This window comes from Ornithorhynchus anatinus, chromosome 3, assembly GCF_004115215.2.
Source record: "Ornithorhynchus anatinus isolate Pmale09 chromosome 3, mOrnAna1.pri.v4, whole genome shotgun sequence".
NCBI classification, from domain to species: Eukaryota; Metazoa; Chordata; class Mammalia; order Monotremata; family Ornithorhynchidae; genus Ornithorhynchus; species Ornithorhynchus anatinus.
The window spans coordinates 124,883,598-124,905,387 of record NC_041730.1 but is presented as its reverse complement, the minus strand read 5'-3'; the positions used below and the strand labels follow the sequence as shown (position 1 = coordinate 124,905,387).

At 46.0% G+C, this 21,790-nt stretch overlaps 1 protein-coding gene across 2 annotated transcripts in view; it reads right to left on the bottom strand.

Annotated features, from left to right (window-relative positions):
* The window catches only part of ARHGAP19 (Rho GTPase activating protein 19), a 47,025-nt gene extending 40,962 nt beyond the window's left edge, over positions 1 to 6,063 (bottom strand). For both annotated transcript variants that reach the window (XM_029060876.2, XM_029060877.2), the window contains exon 1: positions 5,982 to 6,063. In XM_029060876.2, the coding sequence (XP_028916709.1) occupies positions 5,982 to 6,034 (53 nt within the window). In that variant the 5' untranslated portion in view covers positions 6,035 to 6,063. The remainder of the gene's footprint in view (positions 1 to 5,981) is intronic.
* Positions 6,064 to 21,790: the final 15,727 nt, after the last annotated feature.

Here is a 21,790-nt window from a genome sequence, read left to right as displayed (position 1 = left end):
ACAATCCCTGCCCAACAACGGGCTCACAGTCTAAACATTAAGCACTTACTATGTGCCAAGCACTGTTCTAAGTGCTGGCAGAGATTCCAAGTGCTTAATACAGTGCTCTGCACAGAGTAAGAGCTCAATAAATACTATTGAATGAATACAAGGTAATTAGGTTGTCCCACGTGGGGCTCACAGTCTTAATCCCCATTTCACAGATGAGGTAACTGAGGCACCGGGAAGTGACTTGCCCAAAGTCACACAGCTGATAAGCGGCAGAGCCAGGATTAGAACCCACGACCACTGACTCCCAGGCCTGGGCTCTTTCCACTAAGCCACGGTGCTTCTCATAATGAGCTTGCAAGATAGGGAGGGAATGAATGAATGAATGGTGTTGTTTACAGTAATAGGAAATATGGGGGAGGGCTGAAATTTGGGAGGGAAGATGAGTATTTAAATATCACACTTTATTATTATTAAACACACCTAAAATTTTGCCCCTCAAGACATAGCATCCTAGGAATTGTTGTTCTTATTTTGTGCATTCATTAATGTCCTGTTGGTGTCTTCATATGTTGCTTCATCTCTCCCCAGGCTGGAACTCCCACCCCCTTCGACAACAGAATACCACTCTTTTACTAAAATCACTTCTCCAAGAGGCCTTCCCTGATTAAGCCCTCTTTCCCTGCTTCCCTCTCCCTTCTGTGTTGCCTATGTGTTTGAATCTGCACCCTTTTAGCGGTTAATATTCACACCACCCTCAGCTCCACAGCACTTAGTACATATCCATAATTCGTTTATATTAATGTCTGTCTTCCCCACAAGACTATAAGCTCCTTGAGGGCAGGGATCGTGTCTACCGAAATCTATTACATTGTACTCCCAAGTGCTTTATACAGTGCTCTGCACATAGTAGGTGCTCAACAAACTGTTGATTGGGTATATTCTTAAAATGAGCCCCCTGAAGGTCAGGGACTGTGTCTAATTCTCACCTGTGAATTACTTCCCAGCCCTTAGTACAGTTCTCAGCATAAATGCTTAATACTATTATTAAATAAATATTTTACTCCCTTCTCCCTTTATGGGACTGGAACATGACTGAACACAAAGCCAGAAAAGCTATGGAAAAAGTTTCAAAAGCATCTGGCATCATCAAGGTGCCAATTTAGCATTAACAGGCAACAAGTCAAAAAACAATTAAAAGCAGTGAGTCAGTAAGTCACCAACGGACACAGAAACTTCAGCTACAATGTATTTGCATCATAGAATGAGTATACTAGAGGAATCAGCTTTCACCAGAGGCCACATTCGTTAATTTCTGGATGACAATTATCTTTAATTTAAATGGCATCAAATCTTTCACACATCACAGATTTCTTTGATGAATAATAAATGAGCATACTGCAACATCTCTGTGAAGCAAGAAGGCAGCAGATTCTAACTGATGGGAAATCGAAAGGTTCAGAGCAATCCAGCAAAGAGCACTAAGCCCACGCATCCCAAATGTCTTCTGAGGGTTGATATTACCCAAGGAATCTAAAACACTGGAAATTTTATTACAAGTTTAGAAAATATAAATAATTTTAACATACACAATTCCTTAGTCCAGAAATGAATATGATTAGAAACAAGATAAAAATCCCTGAACCAGTTAAAGCAAATTAGGGAGCAGAGGAGTATGAAAGCATACAGGACTTGATGGCAGGAAACCTAGTTTCTAATGCCCAGCTCTGGCTTTTGCCACCTATGTAAACTTGGGCAAGTCATTCAATGACTCTGCCTCAGTTTCCTCATCTGAAAAATGAAGGTTCAATACCCACTCTCCCTCCTACTTTAAGACTGCCGTATTCAACAGGAACTGTGTCTGATCTGATTATACTCTACCTACCACAATCATTGGCATTATTCATTCATTCAATAATATTTATTAAGCACTTACTATGTTCAGAGCACTGTACTAAGCGCTTGGAATGTTCATTCATTCATTCAATAGTATTTATTGAGCGCTTACTATGTGCAGAGCACTGTACTAAGCGCTTGGAATGAACAAGTCGGCAACAGATAGAGACAGTCCCTGCCCTTTGACGGGCTTACAGTCTAATCGGGGGAGACGGACAGACAAGAATGTACAATTCGGCAACAGATAGAGGCAATCCCTGCCAATTGACGAGCTTACAGTCTAATCGGTGGAGACAGACAGACAAAAACAATAGCAATAAATAGAATCAAGAGGATGTACATCTCATTAACAAAATAAATAGGGTAATGAAAATATATACAAATGAGCGGATGAGGACAGTGCTGAGGGGAGGGGAAGGGAGGGGGGAGGAGCAGAGGGAAAGAGGGGGGGAAGGGGGCTTAGCTGAGGGCAGGTGAAGGGGGGGCAGAGAGGGAGCAGAGGGAAAAGGGGAAGCTCAGTCTGGGAAGGCCTCTTGGAGGAGGTGAGCTCTCAGGAGGGCTTTGAAGAGGGGAAGAGAGTTAGTTTGGTGGAGGTGAGGAGGGAGGGCATTCCAGGGCAGCGGGAGGAGCATTCCAGGGCAGCGGGAGGACGTGGGCCAGGGGTCGACAGCAGGATAGGCGAAAACTATCAACTATATTATATTATCAACTATAATTCTAATTCTCGCTATTGAGTCGAGGACCTCATTGTAGTCAGCTACCAAAACAGTAAGAAAAGCAATATTCATTCAATCATATTTATTGAGGGCTAATTGTGTGCAGAGTACTAAGTGCTTGTAAGAGTACAATACAAAAATAGACATTCCCTGCCCACAATGGAGCTGGGGAGGCAGACATTAATATCAATTACAGATATGTACATAAGTGCTATGGGGCTCAGGTTGGAGGAAGGTGGGGAACAAAGGGAGTCAGGGCGACGAAGAAGGGAGTGGGAGAAGAGGAAATAATGATTATGGTATTTAAGCGCTTACTATGTGCCAGACACTGTACTAAGCGCTGGGGTGGATTCAAGCAAATCGAGTGGATACAGTCCCTGTCCCTCGTGGGGCTCACTGTCCCAATCCCCATTTTGCAGATGAGGTAACTGAGGCACAGAGAAGTGAAGGGACTTGCCCAAGGTCACAGAGCAGACAAGAGGCAGGGTCAGGATTAGAACCAATGACCTTCTGACTGCCGGGCCTGTGATTTATCCACTACAACATGCTACTTCCCGAAGCGAGGGGCTTAATCAGGGAAAGCCTCTTGGAGGAGATGTGTCTTCAATAAGACTTTGAAGCGGAGGTAGCGTAATTGTCGGATTTGAGGAAGGAGGGCATTCCAAGCCAGAGGGAGGGCGAGGGGTCGGCAGCGAGATAGGAGAGATCAAGGCACAGTGAGAAGGTTAGCACTAGAGGATATCAATCAATCATATTTATTAAGCAGCGTGGCTCAGTGGAAAGAGTCCGGGCTTGGGAGTCAGAGTTCATGGGTTCAAATCCCGGCTCTGCCACTTGTCAGCTGTGTGACTGTGGGCAAGTCACTTCACTTCTCTGTACCTCAATTCCCTCATCTGTAAAATGGGGATGAAGACTGTGAGCCTCACGTGGGACAACCTGATGACCCTGTATCTACCCCGGCGCTTAGAACAGTGCTCTGCACATAGTAAGCGCTTAACAAATACCAACATTATTACTATTATTAAGCGCTTACTATGTACAGAGTGCTGTACTAACATATGGGCGAGTCAAGCACAACAGAACTAGCAGTCACATTCCCCACCCATCATGAATTTACAGTCTAGAGGGGGAGGCGGACATTATGGCATAGTGGATAGAGCAGAGGTCTGGGAGTCAGAATAATAATAATAATGATGATGGTATTTGTTAAACACTATGTGCCAAGCACTGTTTTAAGCACTGGGGTAGATACAAGGTAATCAAGTTGTCCCACATGGGGCTCATACTTTTAAACCCCATTTTACAGATGAGGTAACTGAGACACAGAGAAGTTAAGTGACTTGCCCAAGGTCACACAGCAGACAAGTGGCAGAGCAGGATTAGAACCCACATCCTCTGACTCTCAAACCCACGGTCTTTCCGCTAAGCCGGGCATTCATTTATTCAATCATATTTACTGGGCTCTTACTACGTGCAGAGCACTGTATTAATGGGTTCTAATCCCGGCTCTGCCACTTGTCTGTTGCGTGACCTTGGGCAAGTCACTTTACTTCTCTGTGCCTCAGTTCCCTCATCTGTAAAACAGGTATTGAGACTGTGAGCCCCACATGGGACAGGGACTGTGTCCAACTCCATTTGCTCGCAACCACCCCAGCGCTTAGTACAGTGCCTGGCACATAGTAAGCGTTTAACAAATACCACTACTAATATTATGATTAATATAAATAATATAATGCTGGTTATGGGCCCATCATCTTAGCCTGGACTGCTCTCTTTGCTAAACCCTTTCACGACTGTATGTTGGGGGTATAGTGGCTAACATAACTGCCTTCCAAGCAGTTGACCTGGGTTCGATTTCCGGCCAGTGCAGAGGCTTTCTTGAGAACATTAATGTATATATCTGTAATCTATTTACATTCAGTGAAGCAGCCTGGCTCAGTGGAAAGAGCCCAGGCTTGGGAGTCAGAGGTCATGGGTTCTAATCCTGGCTCTGCCACCTATCAGCTGTGTGACTGTGGGCAAGTCACTTCACTTCTCTGTGCCTCAGTTACCTCATCTGGAAAATGGGGGTGAAGACTGGGAGCCCCATGTGGGACAACCTGATCACCTTGTATCCCACCCAGCGCTTAGAAAAGTGCTTTGCACATAGTAAGCACTTTAAATATCACCATTATTTTGGCTTTCCTCTCCCACAAAACAGCAGCTGGCTTCTTGGAAATAATAATGGCACTTGTTAAGTGCTTACTATGTGCACGGCGTTGTTCTAAGCACTGCAGAGGATACAAGGTGATCAGGTTGTCCCACGGGGGGGGGGGGGGCTCACAGTCTTCATCCCCATTTTACAGATGAGGTCACTGAGGCCCAGAGAAGTGAAGTGACTTGCCCAGTCACCCAGCAGACAAGCAGTGGTGTCAAGAATTAGAACCCATGACCTCTGACTCCTAAACCCGGGCTCTTTCCACTTAGCCACGCTGCTTCAGTCCACTCAATAAATACTACTGAATGAAAGGAATGAATAATCCCGCCTCCGCTACTTGTCTGCTGTGTGACCTCGGGCAAGCCACTTCACTTCTCTGGGCCTCAGTGACCTCATCTGTAAAAATGGGGATGAAGACAGGGAGCCTCACATGGGACCACCTGATGACCCTGTATCTCCCCCTGCGCTTAGAACAGTGCTCTGCACAGAGTAAACGCTTAATACCACCATTATTATTATTATTAAACACTGTGGAAGATAACTTCCCTCCCACCCGCTTTGGAATCAGAGGTCATGGGTTCGAATACCGGCTCTGCCACCTATCAGCTGTGTGACTGTGAGCAAGTCACTTCACTTCTCTGTGCCTCCGTTCCCTCATCTGTAAAACAGGGATGAAGACTGTGAGCCTCACATGGGACAACCTGATTCCCCTGTGTCTACCCCAGCGCTTAGAACAGTGTTCTGCGCATAGTAAGCGCTTAACAAACACCAACATTATTATTATTAAACACCGTGGAAGATAACTTCTCTGTGCCTCAGTGACCTCATCTGTAAAACGGGGATGAAGACTGTGAGCCTCCCATGGGACAACCTGATTCCCCTGTGACCTCATCTGTAAAACGGGGAAGAAGACTGTGAGCCTCCCATGGGACAAACTGATTCCCCTGTGTCTCCCCCAGCGCTTAGAACAGTGCTCTGCACATAGTAAGCGCTTAACAAATACCAACATTATTATTATAACTTCCCTCCCACCCGCCCCAGCTGGGCTCCCAGCCTTCCCCATCGACTGGTGGTGGCCTTGTCCTCCTCCCCTCAGGAGTTGGGCCTAGTTGGGCCTAGTCAGGCCTGGTCAAGCGTAGTTAGGCCTGGTCAAGCCGAGGCGCCCCCCCCACCCCCCCACTCACCTAGGCCTCAGGTCCTGATTTGGCTCCCCCTCCTCACTTCTCACCGCCGCCATTTTCGTAATCCTCCGCCGCCATGGTCACCGCCCACGGCTCCGCCTCCCAGCCCCTCTGATTGGCTAAGACTCCCGCCTGCTCGCTTCTGATTGGCTAAGGCTCCCGCCTGCTCGCTTCTGATTGGCCTGCGGGCCTCCCCTCCCCCCGTCTTGCCATACTAAGGCCGCGCTATGGCTTTATTGGTCTGTTCAAATAACCGCCCTCGGCCTCCCGCCTCCTATTGGGGACCGCCTGGCTCTGAGGGGAGGGCAGATGCATTCGTTCATAATAATAATAATAATAATAATGGTATTTGATAAGTGCTTACTATGTGCCAAACACTATAGGGAAGCAGCGGAAAGAGCCCGGGCTTGGGAGTCAGAGGTCATGGGTTTGAATCCCGACCCCACCGCTTGTCAGCTGGGTGACTTTGGGCAAGTCACTTCACTTTTCTGGGCCTCAGTTCCCTCATCTGGAAAATGGGGCTGAAGACTGGGAGCCCCACATGGGATAACCTGAGCAGCGTGGCTCAGTGGAAAGAGGCCGGGCTTGGGAGTCAGAGGTCATGGGTTCGAATCCCAACCCAACAAATACCAACATTATTATTATTAACAGGATGATAATAATGTTGGTATTTGTTAAGCGCTTACTTACTATGTGCACTCCCCCGAGCACTGGGGGAGATACAGGGTAATCAGGTTGTCCCACATGGGGCTCACAGTCTTCATCCCCATTTTACAGATGAGGGAACTGAGGCACCGAGAATTTAAGTGACTTGTCCAAAGCCACACAGCTGACAAGCAGGGGAGGCAGAATTTGAACCCATGACCTCAGCTTCCCCAGCCCGGGATCTTTCCACTGAACCACACTGCTCCTAGATCAGTGCTTTGCAAATAGTAAGCACTTAACAAATACCATTATTATTATTCTAAGCGTTGGAGCACTGTTCATCTCATTCGATCATATTTAATGAGAGCTTGCTGGGCACAGAACACTGTACCAAGCGCTTGGGAGAGCACAACAGTAGACACTTACCCTGCCCCCAACTAGTTTATGCCCACAATGGATGTCACTCTTTATTGTACTCTCCCAAGGGCTTAGTAATAATAATAATGATGGTATTTGTTAAGTGCTTACTATGTGCAAAGCACTGTTCTAAGCGCTGGGGCCATACAAGGTGAGCAGGTTGTCCCACGTGGGGCTCACAGTCTTCATCCCCATTTTCCAGGTCAGGGCACTGAGGCCCAGAGAAGTGAAGTAACTTGCCCAAAGTCACCCAGCTGGCAAGCGGCGGAGTCGGGATTCGAACCCATGACCCGTGACTCCCAAGTCCGGGGGTCTTTCCACTTAGCCACGCTGTTTCTCTTCTCTATGCATTTAACTAAGTGCAGACACAGTAATCACTCAATATGGGTGATGGAATGAATGAGCTTACAGTCTGAGGGGGCGAGGGAGGAGAGGCAGACATTAATATAAATAAATAATATTTATTCATTCCATCGTATTTATTGAGCGCTTCCTATGTGCAGAGCACTGTACTAAGCGCTTGGAACGGACAATTCGGCAACAGATAGAGACAATCCCTGCCCATTGACGGGCTTATAGTCTAAACGGGAGAGACAGACAACAAAACGAAACAAGTAGTCAGGCATCAGTAACAACAAGATAAATAGAATAGTTCCCTCGTCTACTATTTTCTTGTATCCACCCCAGCACTTAGTAGAGTGCCTGGCACACAGTAAGCGCTTTACAAATACCACTATTATTATTATTATTAGTGCCGTCTTCAAATCCTCTGCTCCCTCCCCCTTTCCCCGTTCCCCTCCCCTCAGCTAAGCCCCCTTTCCCCCTCTCCCTTCCCTCCCCTCAGCAGTGCTCATTTGCATATATTTTTATTGCCCTATTCATTTTGTTAATGAGGTGTCCATCCCTTTGATTCTATTTATCGTGATTATGTTGTCGTGTTTTTGTCCGTCTCTCTCCCCCGATTAGACTGTGAGCTCGTTATTGGTTAGGGATGGTCTCTATTGCCCAATTGTACATTAATAATAATAATAATGTTGGTATTTGTTAAGCGCATACTAGGTGCAGAGCACTGTTCTAAGCGCTGGGGTAGACACAGGGGAATCAGGTTGTCCCACGTGGGGCTCACAGTCTTCATCCCCATTTTACAGATGAGGTAACTGAGGCACAGAGAAGTTAAGTGACTTGCCCACAGTCACACAGCTGACAAGTGGCAGAGCCGGGATTCGAACCCATGACCTATGACTCCAAAGCCCGTTCTCTTTCCACTGAGCCACGCTGCAAGCGCTTAGTCCAATGCTCTGCACATAGTAAGCGCTCAATAAATACGATTGAATGAATGAAATAGGACAGCCCTATATATTGAATTTAAGTACATATTAAGTCCACCACTGACTGCCACCTTGTGGAAATTGAGGCAAATTCATTTCCCACTGGACGTTCCTTCAAACTTCAAGGGTCTGATATTCTCTGATTACCTCTATCAGATCCCATTCTTTGGATTCTTACTCACAGAATTTCAATAGCACCGAGCCAGTGCAATGCGTTAATGGTTGGAAAATATGCACCCATTTATTCTACCTCTACCCTTCTCTGTCACTCCATTTTGGAGTGACTTTCCCGCTCCGATCCTAACCTATCGGTCAACCTCACAGTCCTGACTCAAGTTCTGAATGGTTCTCTCAACATGTTCATTTGCGGAGGAAGGGTGAGATTATTCAAACAATCAATCGATGGTATTCACTGAGTATCTCCTGTGTGCAGGATGAGAACTCAACTGAGGTTAAAAATTCCCAGTCTCAAAGAGTTTACAATCTCTAAGCTGTAAACTTCTTGTGGGCAGGGATCATGTGCAACAATTCTATTAATAATAATGATGTTGGTATTTGTTAAGTGCTTACTATGAGCAGAGCACTGTTCTAAGCGCTGGGGTAGATCCAGGGTAATCAGATTGTCCCACGTGAGGCTCACAGTTAATCCCCATTTTACAGATGGGGTAACTGAGGCCCAGGGAAGTTAAGTAACTTGCCCAAAGTCACACAGCTGACAAGTGGCAGAGCCAGGATTTGAACCCATGACCTCTGACTCCCAAGCCCATGCTCGTTCCGCTGAGCCACGCTGCTTCTCAGTGCTCGGCACATAGTAAGCGCTTAACAAATACCAACATCATTATTCTCTATTGTACTGTACTCCTCCAAGCGCTTAGTATGGAGCTCTGCACAAAGCCAGTGCTCAGTCGATATCTAAGTGCTACCTCTCCCAGAGAGAGAAGACAGGGAGAATAGGGGGAATAGAGAAGCAGCGTAGCTTAGTGGAAAGAGCACAGACTTGGGAGTCAAAGGTTGTGGGTTCTAATCCTGGCTCCACCACTTGTCAGCTGTGTGACTTTGAGCAAGTCACTCTGCGGCTAACAGGGCAGGGTTCTGCCAAATATTGGCTACCCACTTATCACCCCTCTGAGAGACCCATCCTTGTCCATTTCCCACAATCCTGGAATCTCATCCTCATCACCAGTAACGTTCTGCCACTTGTCAGCTTTGTGACCATGGGCAAGTCACTTCACTTCTCTGTGCCTCAGTTACCCCGTCTGTCAGGTATGAAAGGAAAGGGAGATCCAGGCTGGAAGCAAGACATGGATGAGAGGTCAGAGGTGAGATAGACAACCTGTATCTACCCCAGCGCTTACAACAGTGCTCTGCACATAGTAAGCGCTTAATAAATACCAACAATATTAATAACGTCACACCTGGAGTAGGATGTCTCTGGGTATCGAGATGGCTGGAGCCAGGATAATGGAGACCGGTGAATGTCTGCGGATGTGGTCAAACCCACAGTAGCAAGTTTATTGTATAAGTTGCAACAAAGAGAAGCAGTAACCAATTACTCCATTAATTAAAGGTATTTTTTGAGCACCTACTGTGTGATCTTAGGCAAGTCACTTCACTTCTCTGGGCCTCAGTTACCTCATCTATAAAATGGGGATAGAGACTGTAAGCGCCACATGGGAGAGGGACTGTGTCCAATCCGATTTGCTTGTATCAACCCCAGCGACTAGTACAGTGCCTGGCACATTGTTAAGCGCTTAACAAATAGCATCATTATTATTATTATTGTTATTATTATTGCAGAGGACTGTACTAATCCACTTGGGAGAGTACAATACAACAGAATTAGCAGACATTTCGGTGCCCATAATTAGTTTACAGTTGATCAAAATTCTGTGGGTGATTAGCTAATGGTGGTTAGCTTGGACTGAAGACATTTCATCAGGGGAAATATATGCTAATACTTGGAAACAACTAAACTTTAAACAAACAACTGCAGTTGAGGGGAAAAGGTGGGGGAGGGGGGCAATACTCACAAAAAACACCAGAAAACAAGCCAAAGTCCCTAAATCCCCTCTATCTCGTCACGGGGCCCCACAGGTGACCCCAAGAGTCGAGTCTGGGCTGACCACTCACCCAGTTATGGGGTGTCTATGATCTGTAGGAGTCGGACCAAAACCTTGTGGGGAAGCGGATCGCTGCGAGCCAAGCATCGTGGCAGCTTCTGGTTGGTCGGTTACCGAGGAGGGCCCCCGTTTCTGAGGAACTCAGAAACCACAGGAATAGCATTTAACTGCTGGGGCAGGATGTTTATCTCTCCCGGGCCGGCCAAGTCCTGAAATGGCGGCCTCCCTAAAATGGAGTCAGTCATGTCAGAATAACGGGGGTGCTCGCAGATGAATGATCGTCTTTGAGCCAAAGAAGAATTCCTTTTGAGTATTACCCCAAAAAGCCTGGGTTGGACCAGGGGGGCTGCTGGGGAAGAGGAAATCCTCCAATGTGGGAGGGGCCGGGTAAGGGTCTTCAGGGGGTCTTCCGCTTGGATCCAGAAGGCGACCGCTGCCCTCTTAGCAGGGCCGGAGTCACTGGTGGCAGGCAGAGTCCCAGCTCCTTTCTGGAGCCTAATGGGATGGGGGGGCAGGGTGAGGTGGCAGAAGGGTAGATATGAGGATGGGGAGAGCCTCTGCTGGGTCCTGGCACCCCCAGAGGAGAAGCGACCTGCGCCCAGCCAGGGTCAGCCAGCTGAACTACAGCTCTGGCTGTGGAGGCGGCAGATGGGGCTCTGGCACTGCAGTAAAACTGAGAGCTGGGAGCAGGGAGCCAGGGGGCCGAGCAAACTGGATCTGCACGCAGGGATGCATATAACCGCTTCAGGGTGTCCCAGCTCTGGACCTCCACCCTGGCCCTGGACCTCCAGCCCTCCCAGGCCTCATGACCTAAGAATAAAGCAGAAACAAGGTTGGCAATAAACACATCAGGAAAGGTGAAACAATCAAAATGCAAAGGGAACATAAAAGACAAGGACTATAATAAATATGGTCAGAGCAATCAATCAATCAGTGACATTTATTGAGCACTTACTGTGTGAGAAGCGCTTGGGAAAGTAAAATACAGCAGAATTGGTAGACACATTCCCTGCCCACGGGGAGCTTACAGTCTATAAGGGTAGACAGACATTAAAATAAATTACAGATACATGCATAAGTGCTGGGGGGCTTAGGGTTGGGTGAATATCAAATGCTTAAAGGTTACAGATTCAAGTGCAGAGGTGTCGCAGAAGGGAGAGGGCATAGGGAACAAAAAAGGCTCAGTCAAGGAAGGACTCTTGGAGGAGATGTACTTTTATTAAGAATATGAATATAGTGGAGTTGTCTACATTATCTACATATAGAGATGGTCGTTGAAGCCATGGGAGCAAATAAGTTCTCCAAGAAAGTGGGTGAAGATGAAGAATAAAAGTGACCCAGAACTGAACCTTGAAGAACTCCCAAAGATAGGGGTGGGAGGCAGAGGAAGAGCCTGTGAAAGAGACTGAGAAGGAGCAGTCAGAGAGATAGAAGAACCAAGAGAGGATAGTGTCAGTGAATAAATCAATCATATTTATTTCAATAAATCAAACATATTTAAGTACTTACTGTGTGCAGAGTACTGTACTAAGCACTTGAGAGAGTACAGTATAACAGAGTTGGTAGACACAATCCCAGCCCACAGTGAGCTTACACTCTAAAGTGGGAGACAGACATAAATATAAATATATTTCAGATATGCTCATAAGTGCTAGGGTGCAAATCCAGTGCAAGGGGGAAGGGGAAGCAGTAGGGAGGGGAGAAGAGGAAATGAGGGCTTTGTCAGGGAAAGCTTCTTGGAGGAGATGTGCTTTTATTAAGGCTTTGAAGGTGGGGAGAATAACCATCTGTCAGATATGAAGGGAAAGGGAGTTCCAGGACAGAGGCAAGACGGAAGAGAGGTCAGAGGTGAGATAGACAAGTTCGAGGTACAGTGAGTAGGTTGGTATTAAATGAGTGAAATGTGTGGGCTGGGCTAGAGAAGCAGCGTGGCTCAGTGGAAAGAGCATGGGCTTTGGAGTCAGAGGTCATGAGTTCGAATCCCAGCTCTGCCACTTGTCAGCTGTGTGACTGTGGGCAAGTCACTTAACTTCTCTGGGCCTCAGTTACCTCATCTGTAAAATGGGGATTAAGATTGTGAGCCCCATGTGGGACAACCTGATTCCCCCGTGTCTCCCCCAGCGCTTAGAACAGTGCTCTGCACATAGTAAGCGCTTAACAAATACCAACATTATTAGTAGGAAATCAGAGAGATAAGATAGGAGGGGCCAAGGTGATTGAGTGATTTAAATACTATGGTAAGGAGATTCTGTTTGATGCGGAGGTGGATGGGCAACTCCTGGAGATTCTTGAGGAATGGGGAAACCTGGTCTGAACATTTTCATAGGAAAATGATCCAGGCAGCAAAGTGAAGTATGAACTGGAGTCGGGAGAAACAGGAGGCGGGAGGTCAGCAAGGAGGCTGATGCAGTATCAAGATGGGATAGGATAAGCAGGAGAAGCAGTGTGGACCAGTGGAAAGAGCCTGGGTTTGGGAGTCAGAGGTCATGGGTTCAAATCCTGGCTCTGCCACTTGTCAGCTGTGTGACTGTGGGCAAGTCACTTAACTTCTCTGTGACTCAGTTACCTCATCTATAAAATGGGGATTAACTGTGAGCCTCGTGGGACAACCTGATTACCCTGTAACTACCCTGGTGCTTGGAACAGTGCTCTGCACATGGTAAGCACTTAACAAATACCAACATTATTATTATTATTATTATTATTATTATTAGTGCTTGGATTAAAGTGGTTGCAGTTTGGATGGGGAGGAAAGGGTGGATTTAACAATGTTGTAAAGGTTGAACTGACAGGATTTGGGAAAGATTGAATATATGGGTTATTTTTTGAGGGGAGTTGGAGGTGAGATAGACAAGACTGAGATGCAGTGTTACAGAGTGAAATGAAGGAAATCAGCAAGGTAAGATAAGAGGTACAAGATGACTGAGTGCTTTAAAGCTAATGGTGAGGAGTTTGTTTGATGCAAAAGTGGATGAATAAGATTGGATAATGTTTCCAGGAGAAGGAGGAGGTCCTCAGTGTTAAAGCCAGCTGAGGGGTTAAGGAGGTTGGATTTGGCAAAGAAGAAGTTCAATAGTGATCATCTTAGAGAGGGCAGTTTCCTTGGAGTGAAGGGGCAGAAGCCAGGGGGTCAAGGAGAAAGAAATGAGGGATAAGAAGTGGAGGCAGCAGGTGTAGAGAACTCACTCCAAAAGTCTGGAGAGGAATGGGGGGGGGGGGGGCGATGGGATGATAACCTGAGGGAGCTGTGGGGTCAAGGGAGGGATTTTTTAGGATAGCAAATACAGGGCATGTTTGAAAGCAGTGGGGTTCCAAGCCTTGTTTCACTCCTTTGGGAACAAAGCTACCAAGCATTAATCAGAACAACAATGGCTCCCAGGGTCATAAAATTACAACTTGAAGGAACTGAGGAATAGAATTCAATTCAATTTGATCATATTTATTGAGCACTTACTGTGTGCAAAGCACTGTACTAAGCGCTTAGGGAAGTACAATTCAGCAATAAAGAGAGGCAATCCCTGCCCACAATGAACTCACAGTCTTGGGGGTGGGGAGGACAGACATGAATACAAGTAAACACACGTCAATATAAATAAAATTACAGATATATATGTACTGCTTTGGGGCATGGAGATGGGGGGAAGAGCAAAGGGAGTGATCAGGGTGATGTGGAAGGGAGTGGGAGATGCTGAAAGGTAAGGTGGGGCTTAGTCTGGGAAGCTTCTGAAGGGGGGGAGAGTAATTGTCTGGCAGATTTGAGGAGGGAGGGCATTCCAGGTCAGAGGTAGGCCGTGGGCCAGGGGTCAGCAGCAAAACAGGAGAGATGGAGGCACAGTAAGAAGGGTGCTAACCTTCTGAAGAGCAGAGTGTGTGGACTAGTTTGTAGGAGAGAAGCGAGATGAGGTAGGAAGGGGCAAGGTGATGGAGAGCTTCGAAGCCAATAGTGAGAGTTTTTGCTTCATACAAAGGTTGATAGGCAATCACTGGAGATTTTTCAGGAGGGGGATGACATGCCCTGAGCATTTCTGTAGAAAGACAATCCGGGCAGCAGAGTAAAGTATAGTCTTGAGTGGGGAAGAGGCAGGAGGTTGAGAGGTCAGAAAGTTAAGTCTTCCCTAAGTGATGTATCCTAGGAAATTCCTTAGAAGCAACAAAGCCCAGTGGGAAAAGTCCCAGCCTGGGAGTCAGAGGACTTGGGTTTTAATACCAGCTCTGTCACTTGCCTGTTGTGTGACCTTGGGCAAGTCACGTAACTTCTCTCTGCCCCAGATTCCTGAAAAATGGGCAAAACTGTAAAAACCGTAAAACTCCTTTCACTTGGATTTGCACCCTTTATTCATCCCTCCCTCAGCCCCACAGCACCTATATAAGTATCCAGAATTTATGCATTTATATTAATGTTTGTCTACCCATCTAGAGTGTAAACTCCTTGTAGGCAAGGAACATGTCTACCAGCTCTGTTACACTATATTCTCCCAAGCACTTAGTATGGAGCTCAGCACATAGTAAGCACTCAATAAATATGATTGATTGATTGATGGGATTCAATACCTTATCTCCTTCCTACTTTAAATTCAAGCCCCATTTGAGACAGGGATTGTGTCCCACCTGAAAAACTTGAATCTATCACAGTGTTTAGAACAGTGCTGACACATAGTAAGCATTTAACAAATCTTGTCTTGTCTTATGCTGTCGAGTCACTTCCGACCCATAACGACACCATAGACACATCTCTCCCAGAATGCCCCACCTCCACCTGCAATCCTTATGGTAGTGTATCCATAAAGTTTTCTTGGTAAAAATACAGAAGTTGTTTACCATTGCCTCTTTCTGCGCAGTAAACTTGAGTTTCTGGCCCCGACTCTCTCCCATGCAGCCGCTGCCCAGCACAGGTGAGTTTTGACTAGTAGCAGATTGCCTTCCACTTGCTAGCCACTGGCCAAGCTAGGAATCAACTGGTTATGCCTCTGCTTGACTCTCCCACCCGTAGCCAAGATTAGTAGAGTACCAGAAACTCTCCAGGTGCAATCCCGAGAGCCCTTTATTCTTTACTCTTTCCAAATGGTTGCATTTCTATGACTAGAAAAGGTATTTTCTGAGAAGGCTGTTATAACTAACTCTTAGGGTGAGCGGGTGACTCTAGGCTCACAAACAGAAACTGCAGACAGCAGGTGTTCATATTTACAGGGGTTGCCCAAGGAGATTAGAGATTATTCGAGACTGGTAGAGTACTGGAAACTCTCCACACGCGACCCTGAGAGGGTAATTTAACAAATACCATTAAAAAAAAAACCCAACAAAAACAAAACCTCCTGGAAGACTGGTATTTGCGTGGCTTGCTTGTACTCTCCCACACATAGTACAGTGCTTCACCTTCAGTAGGTGATGCTATTAAAGATGTACAAGTGTCAGCTCTCAGGGTTATTTCCTAGCAGCAACAGCTGTGTTGGCTTTGAGATACAAACAAAGCCACTGTTTCTGGGAAGAGGGAGGGGCCAGCTCCTGTTCCAGAGTTAGAAGGATATCCCTCCCAAAGTGTCAGGCCCCACTTTTCTCCAAACCAGTCTGTCCTGTCTCAGACACGGACTGATAATTGGGCTCTCACTGTCAGAACCGGATTTAACCAGGCTAGAAAGCAGGGGCCTCAAGGTGTTTTTCTTGTTAAAATTTTTTTATAGGTTCTTGCCAACCTCTCTGCCTCCTGTCTCTCCAGACTCCAGTCCATACTTTGCTCTGCTGCCCGGATCATTTTTCTACAAAAACATTAAGTCCATATTTCCCCACTCCTCAAGAAACTCCAGTGGTTGCCCATCAAACAGAAACACCTTCCATCAACTGTTAAAGCCCTCAATCACCTTGCCCCCTGCTACCTCAACTGGATACTCTCCTACTACAACACAGCCTTCACATTTCGCTCCTCAAATGCCAACCCACTCTCTGTACCTCCATCTCATTTATCCTGCCATCCGCCTGGAACACCCTCCCTCTTCATATCCAACAGATAAATACTCTCCCTGCCTTCAAAGCCTTACTGAAGGCACATCTCCTCCAAAAGGCCTTACCTGACTAAACACCCCTTTCCTTTTCTCTCACTCCCTTCTGCATCATCCTGACATGCTCCCTTTATTCATCCTCCTTCCCAACCCCACAGCACTTATGTACATTTCTTTAGTTTATTTGTTTTCACTTCTGTCTCCCCTTCTAGACTGCAAGCTCTCTGTGGGTAGGGAATGTGCCTGTTACATTGTTAAATTGTACTCTCCAATGCTCTTAGTATAATAATAATAAGAATAATTGTGGTATTTGTTATGTACTAAGTGCTGGGGTTGATGGAAGCACATCGGGTTGGACAAAGTCCCTGTCCTATATGGGGCTCACGGTCACAATCAATCATATTTATTGAGCGCTAACTGTGTGCAGAGCACTGTACTAAGGGCTTGGGAGAGTAATAATAATAAATAATAATTATGGTATCTGTTAAGCACTTACTCTGTACCAAGCACTGTTCTAAGCACTGGAGTAGATACAAGGTAATCAGTTTGTCCCACGTGGGGCTCACAGTCTTAATCCCCATTTTACAGATGAGATAACTGAGGCACAGAGAAGTTAAGCGGCTTACCCAAGGTCACCCAGCAGACAAGTGGCGGAGCTGGAATTAGAACTCGCATCTTCTGACTCCCAAGTCCGTGCCCTTTCCACTAAGCCATGCTGCTTCACAACAATATAACAGGCACATTTCCTGCCCACAATGAAATCCATATATTTTAATCTCAAACCAACTGCGTAAGGGATAGGTGTTCCTCTCCTCTTCTCTCCCCCACCTGGAGAAGACACAAGCTTCGAAAATAAATTAGAATTTCAGGTCAGTTGATTAAGAAATTTAGCAGTAGAGTGTGCAAAATGGAACAGGAAAAGGAAAGTAGTATGGCCTAGTGGAGAGAGCACAGACCTGCTACTCAGAGGACCTAGGTTCTAGTCCCAGCTCCAACACTTGCCTGCTGTTTGACCTTGGGCAAATCACTAAACTTCTTTGTAACTCAGTTACCTCATCTGTAAAACAGAGATTAAGACTGTGAGCCTTATATGGGACAGGAACTGTGTCTGACCTGGTTATCTTGTATCTATTCCAGCGCTTAGTACAGTGCCTGGCACATAGTAAGGGCTTAACAAATACCATTAAAAAAACCCCAAACAAACAGAAAAAGTTAACCTAGAGATGTCCAGTGGAACCTGGATGAAACCTTGACTGAAGCAGCTCAGAAAGAGAGAAGCAAATTCAACTTGCGGCACACACTGCAAATAGGAAATCTTTTTTACCTTAATTATGATCTGTAAAAACCTGCTCAACAGCACCCAGTGTATGCACACATATACACACACCGCTCTTGGTAACCGCTGCCAGTGTCAGCATTTCCAAGATCAGGATAGCCACCTTTGGCAGGTATGGAGTGGAAAAGCTGGTTCCCAAACTCAGAGGCATTAGAGATTTGTTTTGTTGTTGGGTGTTTTTTTTCTTCAGAAGTTTGTCTTCCACAGAGTTATTAGATGGAAATGGCAAGAGACTCGGGAATATCTGCCTGACAGAAGCAGCAGAAATAACTAGTTTAGCCATCTTCAAGGCAGCAAACCCAGGAAGAGACAAGGCTTCAGAGATTGAGTTAAGAGACCGTGAATTACAGAAATAGTCGAAAAGAAAATTCCAAAAGAGATCATTTTTTTTTAAATGCTAGGAGAGGAGACATCTTTCAGTCTCTCTTTTTTTTGGAATTTGTTGAGTGCTTACTGGGGCTTATTCATTCACTCATTCAATCATATTTATTGAGCGCTTACAGGGTGCAGAGCATTGTACTAAGCGCTTGGAAAGTACAATTCGGCAACAGATAGAGACAATCCCTACCTAACAACGGGTTTAGGCACTCTACCAAGGGCTAAGGTAGATACAAGTTAATCAGGTTGAAGACAGTTCATGTCCCAAGTGGGGCTCACAATCTTAATCCCCATTTTACAAATGAGGAAATTGAGGCCCAGGCAGTTAAGTGACATTAGAAGAGCAAAGTGTGTGGGCAGGGTTGTAGAAGAAAAGTAACGAGGTGAGGTAGGAGGGGGCAAGGTAACTGAGTGCTTTAAAGCCGATGGTGAGGAGTTTCTGTCTGATGCGGAGGTGGATGAGCAACCACTGGAAGTTCTTGAGGAGTGGGGAAACATGGCCTGAGCGTTTTGGTAGAAAAACAATCCAGGCAGCAGAGTGAGGTATGGACTGGTGTGGGGAGAGACAGGAGGCAGGAAGGCCAGCAAGGAGGCTGATGTAGTAATCAAGCCGGGATAGGATTAGTGATTGAATTAATGCGGTAGCCGTTTGGATGGAGAGGAAAGAGCACATTTTCGCGATGTTGTGAAGGTCGAACCAACAGGATTTAGTGATGGAATTAAAATGTGGGCTGAATGAGGGAGAGGAGTCAAGAACAACAACAAAGTTAAGGCTTGGGAGACAGGAAGGATGGTGGTACCTTCTACAGTGATGGGAAGGTCAGGGGAAGGACAGAGTTTGTGTGGGAAGATAAAGATTTCTATTTTAGACAAGTTTGAGGTACGGGTTTGAGAAGGTGAAGAGATGAGAGTACAGATGCCAGAAAAGCAGCATGGCTTAGTGGAAAGAGTATGGGACTGGGAGTCAGAAAGACCTGGGTTCTAATCCCGACTGCCATTGGTCTGCTGGGTGACCTTGGACAAATCATTTAACTTCTCAAGCCTCACATTCCTCATCTGGAAAATGGGAATTAAATCTTCCTCACCCACATCCTGTCTCAGGCTTGGAAGGCCCTCCTTCATATTACACAGAAGATCACTATTTCCACCTTCAAAGCCTTAATGAAGGCACATCTCCTCCAAGAGGGCGTCCCTCACTGAGCCCTCATTTCCTCTTCTCCCACTCCCTTCTGAGTCGCCCTTACACTTGGATTTGCTCCCTTTTATCACCTCCCTCTCCCCCCAGCTCCATGGCACTTATGTACATAGCTGTAATTTATTTATTTATTTATATTAATGTCTGTCTCCCCTTCTAGGCTGTAAACTCGCTGTGGACAGGGAACATGACTACCAACTCTCTTATACTGTACACTCCCAAGTGCTCGGCACAGTGCTCTGCACACATTAAGCACTCAATAAATATGATGGAGTAACAGGTTGATCCTCCCTCTCATCTAGACTGGGAGCCGAATACAGGTCAAGGAATGGGTCCCTACTGATAAACTTGTCTACCCCAGTGCTGAGAGTAGTGCTTGATGCATAGTCCTTGACAAATACCATGATTATTATTACTATTATTAAGCCCTAATTGTAGGGGTCCCTCAAGGTTCAGATCTGGGACCCCTTCTGTTCTCCATCTATACCAATGCCCTTGGAGAACTCATTCTCTCCCATGGCTTCAACTATCACCTCTATGCGGATGACACTCAAATCTACACCTCCAGCCCCGATCTCTCTGCCTCTCTATAGTTCCACATTTCCTCTCGCCTTCAAGACATCGTTACTTGGATGTCCTCCCATCACCTCAAACTTAACATGTCCAAAACAGAATTCCTTATCTTCCTCTTCCCACCCAAACCCTGCCTTCCCCCTGATTTTCCCATCACTATAGACAGCATTACCATCCTTTCTGTCTCACAAGCTCATAACCTTGGCATTATCCTTGACTTCTTTCTGTCATTCAACCTACATATTCAATCTGTCACCAAATTCTGTTGGACCCACCTTCACAACATGGCTAAAATCCACCCTTTCTTCTCCATCCAAACTGCTACTACGTTAATATAATCACTCGACCTATCTCACCTCCATTACTGCCTCAGCCTCCTTGCTGACCTCCCAGGCTCCTGTCTGTCCCCACACCAGTCCACACTTCACTCTGTTGTCTGAATCATTTTTCTACAAAAACGTTCAGGACATGTCACCCTGCTCCTCAAAAAACTCCAGTGGTTGCCCATCAAACAAAAACTCCTCACCATTGGCTTTAAAACACTCCACCACCTTGCCCCCTCCTACCTCACCTCCCTTCTCTCCTTGTACATCCCAGCCCGCACACTTCATTCCTCTGGTCCTAACCTTCTCACTGTGCTTCCATCTCACCTGTCTCTGACTCACCGCCGACCCCTGCCTCACGTGCTACTTCCGGCCTGGAATGCCCTCCCTCCTCAAATCCAAAAGACAATTACTCTCCCCAGCCTTCAAAGCCTTACTGAAGAAATATCCAAAGGTCTTTCCAGACTAGGTCCCCCGCTTTCATCTTCTTCAACTCCCTTCTACATGGCCCTGACTTGCTCCCTTTGTTCTTCCCCCCTCCCAGCCCCACAGCACTTATGTACTTATCTGTAATTTATTTATATGTATTGATATCTGTCTCCCCTCTCTAAACTGTAAGCTTCCTGTGGGCAGGGAATGTGTCTGTTTATTGTTGTATTGAATTAATTCATTTATTCGTATTTACTGAGTGCTTACTGTATGCTGAGTTCTGTACTAAGATCTTGGAAAGTACAATTCAGCAATAAAGAGAGATAATCTCTGCCCACACCGGGCTTACAGTCTAGAAGGGGGGAACATTATATACAAGTATCCCATTGTACTTTCCCAAGTGCTCAGTACAGTGATCTGCACACTGTACGCATTCAATCAACACGATTGAATGAATGAATGAACCCAGGAGAACCAAGGACTGGATCAACTCAGTAAAGGAGCTAGAGAGAGAGAAAAGTTAAACACTTATAGTAACTCAATCAATCATATTTATTGAGTGCTTACTGTATGCAGGGCACTGTACTAAGTACTTGGGAGAGTAATAATAATAATGGTACTTCTTAAGCGCTTATTATGTGCCAAGCACTGTTCTAAGCACTAGGGTAGACACAAATTGATCAGGTTGTACACAGTCCCTGTCCCAAATGTGGCTCATACTCTTAATCCCCATTTTACAGATGAGGGAACTGAGGCCCAGAGAAGTGAAGTGACTTACCCAAGGTCATACAGCAGCCTTGTAGCAGAGAAGAGATTAGAACCCATTTATAACAAACACATTCCCTGCCCACAGTGAGCTTAAGGACATATCAAAAGTAATAATAATAATAATAATGTTGGTATTTGTTAAGCACTTACTATGTGCCAAACACTGTTCTAAGCACTGGGGTAGTTACAAGGTAATCAGGTTGCCCCACGTAGGGCTCACAGTTTTCATCCTCATTTTACAGATTAGATAACCGAGACAGGGAGAAGTGAAGTGACTTGCCCAAGGTCACACAGCTGACAAGTGGCG